The sequence below is a fragment of the Numida meleagris genome, chromosome 1 (assembly GCF_002078875.1).
Source record: "Numida meleagris isolate 19003 breed g44 Domestic line chromosome 1, NumMel1.0, whole genome shotgun sequence".
In the NCBI taxonomy this organism is placed as follows: domain Eukaryota; kingdom Metazoa; phylum Chordata; class Aves; order Galliformes; family Numididae; genus Numida; species Numida meleagris.
Window position 1 is genome coordinate 54,009,649 of NC_034409.1, and position 12,351 is coordinate 54,021,999.

Below are 12,351 nucleotides of genomic sequence, written 5' to 3' on the forward strand. Positions count from 1 at the left end.
CGGCCTGCCAAAGCTGAGGAGAACGGCGCTCGGGGGAAGAGTGGGGCAGCACGGCCTGTGGCTTCCGAGCAGTCCGGCTCGCTGCCCGCAGCGCTGCTCTCGGGCCCAACGAGCTGAGAGAAAACCAGGCTGCTCCGCCAGGGGGCGCGCGCGGGCGGAGGAAGTTTGTCCCTCGGCGGCTCCCGTCCGCCTTCCGCCTCCGCTCAGGTGTCGTGGCCCGAGGCGGCCGCCGTCGAGTGTCGCTGTTAGCCGGGCGTCGCTGGAGGGGTTCAGCGGGAGCCGAGCGGTGCCACCACCACCGCCACCATGAGCCGCAGCTACAACGATGAGCTGCAGTACCTGGACAAGATCGACAAGAACTGCTGGCGGATCAAGAAGGGCTTCGTGCCCAACATGCACGTGTGTGGGGGGACTGGGGAGGGAGGGAGCGAGCGAGCGAGCCGGCCGGCCCGGCCTCTCTGACCGCTCTCTCCGCAGGTGGAGGGCGTTTTCTACGTGAACGACCCGCTGGAGAAGCTGATGTTCGAGGAGCTGCGCAACGCCTGCCGCGGCGGAGGTGCGTCCGCGGGGAGCGGGGCCCTCACGCCAAGGGCTGGGCTGGGCTGGGCTGATTTCCCCACAGCTTTCACTTCTCCAGGCTGAACGAGCCCAGCTCCCTCAGCCTGTCTGCATACGAGAGGCACTCCAGCCCTCTGAGCATCTTTGTGGCCCTCCCCTGGCCCTGCTCCAACAGCTCCACATCCTTCTTGTGCAGGGAGCCCCGGGCCTGGGCGCTGTACTGTAGACAGGGCCTCACAAGGGTAGAGTAGAGGAGGACAGTCCCCTCCCTCTCCCTGCTGCCACCACTCTTCTGATGCAGCTCAGGGCACAATTGATCTTCTGGGCTGCAAACACACACTGCTGGCTCACATTGCACTTTTCACCTATCGACCCCAAAGACCTCAGCAAGGCTGCTCTCAATGAGTTCTTCTCGCAGTCTGTACACATATCTGGGATTGCCTCAACCCAAGTGCAGCACCTTGCACTTGGCCTTGCTGAACCTCATTGGGTTCACATGGGATCAATCTTCAAGATTGTCCGGTCCCTCTGGATGGCTTCCCTTCCTTCTGTCCTGTCAACATAACAATATGTCAGATCCTGCATAATGCTCACCAGATTTGAGCGCTTGCTTTTGATTTCTGATGTGCCGGTATTTTGAGCAGGCCCTTCAGAAAGTACCTTGTTGTGATTGCTATGGTAAGCTATCAGATTACTGACATATTTTGTTTTTCTTCTTTTGGTTTTTAAGGTGCGGGTGGCTTTTTGCCTGCTATGAAACAGATTGGGAATGTGGCTGCGTTACCTGGAATTGTTCATGTGAGTAACTGCTGTGAAAAATTGCTTTGTGTTCCTGCTTGCCTGTGATGATGGGAATACTGATGCTGCAAGAAGGTGTTTGGACCAGAGATTTCACCAGGACTGTTGGTGTGTTAGGAAGCTGGTTCTAAGTGTTTGCAAAGACAGGCTGTGAAACTGTCAGGAAGGGGAGTATCTGCTTATTTCATTGACTGCCTTTTGACATGAAGCCTTTTTGACTTTGCTTTATTCTATTCCAGTTTGCTTTAGCCGCTGTTTTTTCACTACTGTTTTTGAATCCTCTCTGCTACCTGCAATGCATGGAGAAGAGAGGAGAGAGAGAGAGCAGGAGGTGATGCTGTTGTTTGTGTTATTGTTGCTGCCTTAGTGTTGGTACTGAGCCTTCCCATGCACTGTTTTTCCTGGCACCATGCATTTTGGAAATGAAGCATCAAATGCAGTAATGCAGGTAGAACACTGCTTTTCAAGAAGCTTTAAGTACAATTTTTCTGTTCAATATTGCTTACATTAATAAACAAGTACCAGAACTGTCTTTTTTTTGTTTCCCATGGTGACTCAGCAACATTTTGAAATTTCTGGCTGCAGTAAAATGCTAACCATCAAAATGCCTTAGTGATCAACTGAAAAGAGGGTGAGGGAGAATAGTAGTAACCTGTTAAATGGGAATTATGGCTGGTAGTTTGTAGGAGAGACGTTATGATCATCTTCCTATTCAAATCTTCACTCTTTTTAACAAGATTTCTTGTTGATGGTAAGGGGAGGCAGAAGAAGCATATAAGCCCTTGAAAAACAGTTCTCCTTTTATGTATAGTAATGGTGAAACACATTCAACAGGCTTCAGAAAATGGACAGAAATTGAATGTTTTGAGTCCTGTTTGTGGTGTCATAATCTAAATTTGCCATGCTTCAAACTTGTAGAGTTGTGTAGACGCACACTCTTTCTTTAATTGGCAGTAACATGAAAGGTTCAATTAAAAATAATTCTTTTATGAATTGACTCAGCTCCTAACTTATCTTGTCATATCAGAAGAATGACTTTTTCTACCTATAGCATGCAGTTTTAGGTCAATGTTCAGTGACGTAGCTAAGAAAGGAAAATGCTGACTGTTGTATGATCTTATTCCATAGCACTGACTTCCTTCTTTGTTCAGTTTACAGCATTTAGATATTGCTTTAGATGGCATCTGACACGGACAAACTCATCTTCAGTCTTATGTCTCTGCTCTGTGCCATTCATAAGTTACTGCCTACATAAGATGTCAGTGCAGGGGCTCTTGAGTCCAGGGAAAAACTTAGAATTCAGTTTGAGATCACAGTTCCTACACTTAGGTGTTTGGCTCCTCTGTAGGTTTTCTTGAGACCAGGTCAGTCTCAAGAGGGGCTACTCAGCTGACTGGCCTCTGGTGCTTGTTTCAGGGTGAGATCAACTGCTCTCTGCTTTCCTTGATAGTCTGTCTTTTAACTGTAGGAGTTTAGATACTTACCTGATTTCAGATGTTTACTCCATCTTCATCAGAACATCCTTTCTCTGTCTGGTGTCTGTACATGTGACAGCCACTATCACAGGGCAGAGCATAGCCAAGCTGACTCTTAGTGGAGATACTCAGAACTTTGAAATTTCCTTTTTTTTTTTTTTTCAGAGATCCATAGGTCTGCCAGATGTCCATTCTGGCTATGGCTTTGCCATTGGCAACATGGCTGCCTTTGATATGAATGATCCTGAAGCAGTGGTGTCACCAGGTGAGAATACTTCAAGACTGACTTAGCCCTGAGAAAGGTCTGTGGTGGCTTAAAAATATGTGGCAAAATGGCAGATCTTTGCAGTACTTTCTGTGCAGAACAAAGACAAAAGATATTTGAATTACGCAGAGTTAAAAAGCACTTTAATTTCTGCACAGAAAATCTGTATTCATGGAGTGAATGGTTATTCTGTAAACATTTGAACAGTGTAGAAAGGATTACCCTTATGTTTTTGGCTTGGGCTTGTATCCCTCAGTCTTGAAGAGAGAGCACAGGACTTTGAACTTGGGTTTCGCTGTGTTGATAAAGAATTAACTCTTCTCTTTGAGCAACATTTGAAGCTCGTTTATAAGAATATTTCTATATTTTGTTAAAAACGTGAGCTTCCTGTATTTCTGACTTTTTAATAAACACCTGGGTCTTTAGTAACTGATGGTCTTCAGATGCTTTTGTGGTTGTACCTGAGATTCATGTTTTAGGCCTTGCTTTATTCAGTTCACGTGTTCCCGATGGACTCAAACTGAAGATCTCCTTGTCTGGTGTCCCCACTCTGACATTAGTAAAGGTGGCATGATTGGTCTCTCACACTAAGCCTTGCTCTGTGGTATTAGTTTATATTAAATACTAAGAGTTAAGCGAAACTAAAATTGCATATTACTTGTAAATATTTATTGCTTATTAAAGCATTTATGCCAGCGAAGATTCAAAAAGGATTTGCTTTCAGGGACTTGCTTTTGGGAACCATGTTAAGATTTTCATCTGTCACTTTCCTTCAGTTCTGAGGCGGGTGAACGTCCTCTTTAATTTCTGTATATATATTTAATTATAGTGGTAGCTATTTGCTGGGGCAACTAGCAGATGCATAGAGCATGTGTTTGAGATGGAAAAGCTCCGTGTATGGTTTTCTAAAGAGTGGTTAGGTTTGTCTTTGCAGAACTGTGACTCTCTTGAAATCCATGGCTTCTTGTAAACCTATTAAAATGAAACTTAATACAGTTCCCGGTATTGTCTTCGAAAGAAAATGTAAGATCACATCATTTGGTACGGGCTCCCTGTCAGCAAGGACATTGATTTAAGATTAATAGTAATCTAATTCTTAATATTTTAATATTAAAATTCAGCAAGCACTCACCATCAGCACACTATTAACTCTGGCTTTTCTTACACTGCCAGGCGGTGTCGGATTTGACATCAACTGCGGTGTCCGCTTACTGCGTACAAATTTGGATGAAAGTGACGTGCAGCCTGTGAAGGAGCAGCTCGCCCAGGCTATGTTTGACCACATTCCTGTCGGTGTCGGTTCGAAGGGTGTCATCCCCATGAATGCCAAGTAAGAGAACGACTGTGTGCACGTCACTGCGGTGGTCATCTCTCATTTTTATGAAAGATTCAACGGTGGGAGACTTTAAGAAAGACAAAAAATCTAAGCCTTTCTACGCATGTGCTTCTCCAGGAGGAGAGGCATAGTCATCAACACAGTCAGCTCACTCTTCCTCCATTTAAAACCCTGAAATAACAAAAGGGTTTTGAAGGGTTCTTATTTCCCCTGACAAGAAGGTTTCCTTAGAATGAAAAGGAAAAAGTAGCGATCTGTCTAATGTGAATACATTTATAGAGCTTGGCTTTCATGAAGTATTAAAAAGCTAGACTTCTTATTAGGAGAGCTGGGGGCTGATCATAAAATCATAGAATACCTTAGGTTGTGTGGGATACCTTGAGGTCATCTCATCCAACTCCTTGCTCAAAAGAGGACTCATTCTGAAGGCAGGTGAAACAACAAAGTTCCGTCAGGTTTCTCAGGGCCATACCTAGTTGAGTTTTGAACATTTCCAAGAATAACACTAATATGTGTGTGCTGATTGCAGGGATTTGGAAGAGGCTCTAGAGATGGGTGTAGACTGGTCTCTCCGGGAAGGCTATGCCTGGGCAGAAGACAAGGAGCACTGTGAGGAATATGGAAGAATGCTGCAGGCTGATCCCAACAAGGTCTCTTCAAGAGCAAAGAAGAGGGGCCTGCCTCAGGTAAAGCTGTGTTTCAAGAGGGTTTTGAGCGCTCCCAGGGTTCAAAGTGAAAGATAGTGGGTTGTTTTCTGATTTTCTGCCTTGAAACTTTGCCTAACGGTTCTTGGCAGGTGGAAAGGTGAGATGGTGGTGCTATTTCTAATTAATTCTTGGCAGAGCTTGAACACGGGGAAACATGATAAATGTTGGACATACCCAAAGTCTCTGGGGCAATCAGGTTTTCACCACTTAACACTCAGTACCTGGGATTCATGTTTGCTGGCATTTCCCAACACAGATGTAGTTTTGTTAAGAGACAGGCAAGCTGCTCTGTAACTTTTCTCCTTGCTTGCATAGTAAGTTAATAGCAGGGCAAGGAAAGATACCACAATAAATGTGACTAACTTAGAACTTTGAATTACAGTTCAAGGGTTGGATTTCATTTCTGTGTGTAATATGTCATTGTGTCATTGCTCTGAGTGGAACACTTTTGAGATAGCTATAATAAAGCTATAATTTCTGAAGCTTTTTTTTATATGATTTCTTGAGTTTTATGAATTGTACTGCAATATATTATGGGATTTTAACCTAAAAATAAAGTTAGATCCTCAGTTTTCTCATGTATCTATCAAATAAATAATCACCCATTAGTCAGAAAAACTGGGTCTTAGAAATGGAATATCTTTCTTCAGTCTGCTGAAAAGGCTTAAGAATCTAGTTAGTAGGGTGTTTTAGCTTTCTCATGGGGTTAGAAACAAGTGTAAGGCAATGTCTGGCTTGTTTCTACGAACAGGATGGATTCTCAATACTCTACTTTCCCCGTCTTTCAACTAGACCTAAGTAAGTTGCAAAACAGTGGCTGCGCAGACTGTAGATTCTTGTCTTTTTGTTTTATCCTGGTCTTGTTCAAACAGTAGAAGTTGTTATGAATCTGAACAAAGAGGGCTATGATAATGCTACTGTGTTCTACTTCCTTTTAGTTTACATGTTTGTTTGTTTGTTTCCCTGGAAAAACTTCTAAAATTAAAACCTTTGTAGCAATTTTCCCTTTTGCCCATATTCCCATGGCTGCCTTAACTAGCACTGTCTGATCTTTTGTGTTGTGATTGGCAGCTGGGGACCCTGGGAGCAGGAAATCATTATGCTGAGATCCAGGTTGTGGATGACATTTACAATGAATATGCTGCCAGGAAGATGGGCATCGACCACAAAGGACAGGTTTGCGTAATGATCCACAGCGGCAGCAGAGGTTTGGGCCACCAAGTTGCCACAGGTATGGTCTGACTGGCATGGGTACCTGGAGTAAAGCGAACTCTTCAGAACGTTCTTGTCATTGGCTTGTAAACTCCAGCACCAAAAAGCATTTCTTAGAATGTAATTGTCAGTCTGTCCTGAGTTACCTTGGCAGGGATTGTCTCCCTCTGTTCTCCCTTTCCTCAAATGCTGGAAAAGGTTGCTTACAGAGGCTATAGAACCAGCATCCTTGGAGATACTCAGAACTTAACTCAGTCCCTGATCAGCCTCATCCAGCTGGAGCTGCTCTGAGCAAGTGATAGGACTAAGTAACTCCCAGAAATCCCTTCCAAACTTAGCTATTGTATGATTGAGAGTGGAAGGAGATTTTCACTGAATCCTTTGTCTGGTTCAGGGGCTCCCTTTAAACATATTTGCTTAGGACTGTGAAGTCTTAATAGTTGGTGTAAGAAAGGCAGATGTTCTTGCAGCAGAAAAAGAAGAGACTAAATTATTGGGTCACAAAAAGATTTTACAGCTGCATTTATTGTTTTGAACAGAAGTGAAGTGCTTAGATTATTAGCACATATCAACAGGCTGAACTGCATTGGTCTAAGCGGAGAATTCTTTCTAGTACACCTCAGACCCTTAGCTTTTCTTTCTGAAAATAGTCATAGAGAATGCTGTTTGCAAGCAGCAATATTATAATAATTATAATATTATTATATATTATAATTATATTATATTGTAATATAATAATATTTGCCACAAAATTACTCTAGTGTTTGAGAGGAAGCTGTAGGTTTGACCACTGGAGAGATATGTTCAGTTTTAGAATATAAATTGTAGACCCCCATGTTAATCCCATAGATTGAAACAAAATGAAGAAGTCACTTACAAATCTGCTTGTTTCCTAGATGCATTGGTGGCTATGGAAAAAGCTATGAAACGGGACAAAATCATAGTGAATGATCGCCAGCTAGCATGTGCCAGGATTGCCTCTGTGGAGGGACAGGATTACTTGAAGGGAATGGCAGCCGCTGGAAACTATGCATGGGTCAACCGCTCTTCTATGACTTTCCTAACAAGACAGGTATGAGCAGAGTTGCCTTTGATGTCAATATTCTGGTACGCATCATGCTTTATCCTAGGCATATGAAATACACAGTAGCTGCATCATAGAATCATAGAATCACCAAGGTTGGAAAAGGCCGCCAAGATCATCCAGTCCATCCATCCACTTACCACCAATATTTCCTCACTAAACCACATCGCTCAGTACCACATCTAAACATTTCTTTACCACCTCCAGGGACAGTGACTCCACCACCTCTCTGGGCAACCTGTCCCACCACCTGACCACTGTTTTGGAGAATAAATTTTTCCTAACATACAGCTTTCATTTTTGTGCTTCTTAAGTCTGTCCAGAAAATGCAGCTTAGGCAGAACTGTAATCAGGACAGTCTGTGTAAAAACTCTCAGCATCGCTGGATTGCGTTTTCAGAAGCTACTTAAGCAGTATTTTCTAAAATGCCTCAAACTGGAAGAATAAGACGCAAGAAAATTGTTCTTTTTTCACTACTGGAGCCATCTTTTCAGAGTTGCCAGAATTTTTCTAGTTGATAACAGACTGAATTCTAACGTTAAATCTGTTGATGGGCAGGTAAGTCTAGACAGTCAGTTTCTGACACACTCAGCACTATTGTACTCAATTTCATCATGGCTGAATTTGACTGAGGTTTCTTACCTGCCATGCCAAGTGTTTAGGTCACTGATTTATCAGTAAGAAACATCTTCAAGCGAATCTGTTGCTTTTAATTTCTGAAAATATTGTTTAGCTTCTGCGTGTACACTGCAGTTCTCTTCTTGTATTCCAAGTTGTGGCTTGTTCTCTTTTTAGGCTTTTGCCAAAGTCTTCAACACAACCCCAGATGACCTTGATATGCATGTCATCTACGATGTGTCTCACAACATTGCCAAAGTGGAGCAACACGTAGTGGATGGGAAGGAAAGGACTCTGCTAGTGCACAGAAAAGGGTCAACCAGAGCCTTCCCTCCTCACCATCCTCTTATTGCTGTTGATTATCAAGTAAGTTTAGCTGTAGGAGAACAGAAGAGAATTTTTGGATGAATCAGACAGTTTTAGAGTCTTTAACAGAGACCTAAACTGGGTGAGTTCCTTTTTAGCTAATAGCACTGGAAACCTTATGGAATGGCAAAATTCTGCTTTCCTACGTATTGGATCTTTGGGACGCTGAACTCAGTCTTGCACTCCACAACTGCAATGGCTGAAAGGTCATGAAAGTTTTATAACTATGGCAGGCTGCAGTCATTTGCCTTGTCTGTCTGGTGGACCCAAGTCTTTTGATGTACTGGTGTACATCTGTCAGTGCAGTTTGGTCTCCAGAATCCTTGATACCAGGCACCTGAGGCAAGCGGGGATGCTCTGAGAGAATGTGAACCTAGCCTCTTTTTTTTGGAGATGCAGTTCCTCTCAGATATTTATTAAGAATGAGTCGCTTAGGCTTTTCCTTGGTGAATTAAGACTTGTTTGCATCCACAGCTGACTGGGCAGCCTGTTCTGATCGGTGGGACTATGGGCACCTGTAGCTATGTTCTTACTGGCACGGAGCAAGGCATGACTGAGACGTTCGGAACTACTTGCCACGGAGCTGTAAGTGAAAAAGCATTTCAGGAAGGTTTTTGAATGGGGATGTCATCCAGTGAACAGGGTTGTTAAAGGGTCACTCAGTGTGTCTGATTCATTTGTTGGTAATACAGGTGGCCTTACCACTGTAGTCCAAGCTAAGGAGGCTTGCAGGCTAGAAGTTCTCTTTGTCCCTTACTCAGTAGTTTTGACTGCTCCTACAGAAAATTCAGAGGGTGCTCCTTTATACGAAGCAAAGGTTATTTCAACTATGTTGAGAATTATCTCCTCCTCCAAAATCCTGGAATTTGAGCTAACAAGAAGAATTCACGATGCTGAGGCTGCTCACGTAAAACTCTTCAGTAGTTGGAAGAAGACATTTTCTCCCTTTTTACTTATGTTGTGAGACAAGGACGACTGAGGAAGAGAAACAGTTTCCAGTAAAACTCTGAATCATGAGCACTGTCCAACATGGTACGGGCAGAAAGGCTAGTGTGTTCTACATACAAAACTTCCCTAGCCATTGTACCAGATGTGTGATTATGCATAGGCTCGTCATCTGAAGTCTAAATTCATTTCCCATTTTGTGGCTTACTCTGGTCTGCGCACTCAGCTATTCTGTGTTTGCTTATAGTGTGTACTGATTAAAGATTATGTGCTGGATATAGCACCAGATGTCAGACTTCACCCAATACTATTCCAGGGTGCCTGTCCTAGAAGTCTACTTCCTTGCCAGCGGTTACAACCACGTATATTCATGGTAGCTCTGACAAAAGGTCTTTCATTGTGTTCAAAGCAGCTGGGAACGTAGCTTAGTTTTCCTGTGCATATCTGTTGATTTCTTTTTTATTTAGTAAGAAAAAAGTTCTGTTTTTCCAACCTCCCACAAAAAAAACAACTAACTAAACTACTTTCTAGGGTCGTGCACTGTCTCGAGCCAAATCTCGGCGTAACTTGGACTTCCAGGACGTACTGGACAAGCTGGCTGACATGGGCATTGCCATCCGTGTTGCTTCTCCCAAACTGGTCATGGAAGAAGTGAGTTTAATACTTTGTTATCTGGAAGGGGAAAAGAGAATCTTCCTCCTTGTCTGAATGACCCTCCTTCACTTGATTCTTGACAGTGCAGAGTAATCACTACTTGCCTATATATACAGCTTCTGCAATCTCTGATAGAGTTATCCAATTTTCTGGAAAATAAAATGAAGCTTTCCCTGTTCCCGAAGTCCTGCCAGAAGTAGAGATAATTGTTTAGCAGGTTCAGGGGATGTTTTTTATATGGAGGAGGAGCTCAAGAGTTCAGCCCTGTTTCTTGTCACTGAGAGGCAGTGAAGATAAATCCTAAAGGCTGTCTGGAAGGAGGAAGTTGTGGAATTACTTCCTGCCAAATGCTGAGTCCCAGCATTACTGGCTGCTAGTGTATTAGATTATCTGAGACCACTAGGAAAACTGAACCAAAACAGCTAGTACCTTATCTGGAATGTGGTAAAAGTTTAATTGTAAAGCCAAATATATCTTAGATTTTGAATGTCTAAAATGTCTAGATTTTCAATATGTTCACCTCCTTTTACAACCTCAATGAATGTAATACAATTTTTGTGAAGAAAAGAAGGGATGTCCAAAGCCTGTATCTAACATCCTGTGACTTTGGGTTGTTTACAGTGTTTTCTTTTTCTCTCTTACCCCTCCAGGCACCAGAGTCTTATAAGAATGTGACAGATGTGGTTAATACCTGCCATGCAGCTGGCATCAGCAAGAAGGCCATTAAGCTGAGACCTATTGCTGTTATAAAAGGCTAGGAACTGACTAGGCAGGAGAAACCCACCAACATCTTCAGGTCTTCTGCAAAACTTCTGCAAAATCATCATCTTCCCATACCTTTGGACTCTATAATGTACCCAGATATTACATCCCTGTTATGGGAACACAGCAGTTGAGGATACCCCTATTTTTTAACCACTTCTAGACAAAAATAATGCCTCCACCTCCTTGTTATATGGTGTTCTTTTCTTATGGAAAGGATAAAGAAATCAGCCTTATTTTTTTTTTATGCAGTTTCTCCCCCATTGGGCTGATTGTTCCAAAGGCAGAACTTCTGACTTGCCTGAGTTATCACTAATTACTGTGCTGCAAGACCACCTCCATCAGCAAAGGTGACATATGAACCAGACCTGCCATCTCTGCACCTGAGTGCCTGGAGCTCTTTCCACATACAGAAGTACCCTGATAGGCAGGGTATAGCACCTCTGGGCAGGGAGAGGTCTCTCTGTTTGCAGGTACCTATATTGTTGCATGATTCCTGGCACTTGGGTAAAAAAATACAGTTGGGAGTGGTCTCCCACTTAAGTGGAGAGGGACTAGCTATGCTTGAAGCACAGTCGTCTTCTCTCCCCCCACCCTCTACCATGTACCACAGCACCTGATGTGCTTGGCTGTGCCCAAGCAGGTGTCTGCAGTATTGTGCAAATGCTGGTAGAAATCGGCATGTTATTTAGAAAGGTTTTGTTTGCCCAATAAAAGTTGAAACTTCACAACTTAGAGATATGCTAATCCAATGTTTTGAGAAGTCCTGAGCGTGTGAAACTTGGATCGGATAGTGTTGTTCACTGTGTCCGGTGACTGAAATGAGTCCAGTTGCAGAGTCAGGCCCAGTAGGATGGGACTGCTTTGCTGATGATGTTTCTTTTTGTTAATTACATAAGTCTGGAGAGGGAGCTGACCATCCCCACTAGATCATATTGGATATTATAAATAAAATGGGAAGATGGACACTGCAGTGTGTCTTGTGTCATGTTTATTCTGTGGCTGCTGTCCACTTCTAAGCGTGTATACCAGCGTGGAATCCAGGACATCTTGTGACTTCAGCAGATGGACCTTACAAAGAAATGAGCAGGTGGCAGATTTTTTTGCAGGATGCAGAGGAAACTTGCCAGTAAGCCTGTATGCAGACACAAGAGGGCAGCAGGAGGAGCATAAAAGTAAAAGCAAGAAGGGAAGCAGCCCTGCCAGAAATTTGTGTAAAAGGAGCAAATAGTGTGATATGTGGACTTGGCTGCCTTTTGAGGAAGCATCCCTTTAGGTTTAGGTTGGACTTGCTGAGTTTCAAACAAAAATCATTTCACTTAGTGACGTGAAATAGACTTGTGGAGACACTGACTGAAAGACAAATTGTTGGTCACAGTCTTCTGTAGAAGTACGTGTTCTGTTCTGCAGTTTCTGTCCAAATACTGCAGACTCTTTGATGTGGAATGTAAGGGAGCTCTTAAAACATTCGTATTTAAAAATGAAGAAGCATTTCTCAAACACTTCTCCTTTCCTACCATTTCAGGTTTACCTACTGCTGCAGCTGAAACAAATTTCAGTTTCTTACAACA

The 12,351-nt window shown here is 43.1% G+C and overlaps 1 protein-coding gene across 1 annotated transcript; it reads left to right on the forward strand.

Annotated features, from left to right (window-relative positions):
• On the forward strand, nucleotides 56-11,753 carry RTCB (RNA 2',3'-cyclic phosphate and 5'-OH ligase). The gene is made up of 12 exons (XM_021386444.1): nucleotides 56-399; nucleotides 478-556; nucleotides 1,289-1,356; nucleotides 2,997-3,096; nucleotides 4,270-4,426; nucleotides 4,962-5,118; nucleotides 6,211-6,370; nucleotides 7,248-7,423; nucleotides 8,231-8,419; nucleotides 8,894-9,004; nucleotides 9,896-10,015; nucleotides 10,669-11,753. The coding sequence occupies exons 1-12, from the start codon at nucleotides 307-309 to the stop codon at nucleotides 10,774-10,776; spliced, it is 1,518 nt and encodes a 505-aa protein (XP_021242119.1). The 5' UTR covers nucleotides 56-306; the 3' UTR covers nucleotides 10,777-11,753.

What these genes read in the sequence shown, in the direction of transcription:
- RTCB (XM_021386444.1), top strand. Translation starts at nt 307, where the DNA reads ATGAGCCGCAGCTACAACGATGAGCTGCAGTACCTGGACAAGATCGAC. An exon ending in TGAAGCAGTGGTGTCACCAG is followed by an intron (nt 3,097 to 4,269) that starts GTGAGAATACTT and finishes TTACACTGCCAG; the next exon opens with GCGGTGTCGGATTTGACATC. An exon ending in GGGCCACCAAGTTGCCACAG is followed by an intron (nt 6,371 to 7,247) that starts GTATGGTCTGAC and finishes CTTGTTTCCTAG; the next exon opens with ATGCATTGGTGGCTATGGAA.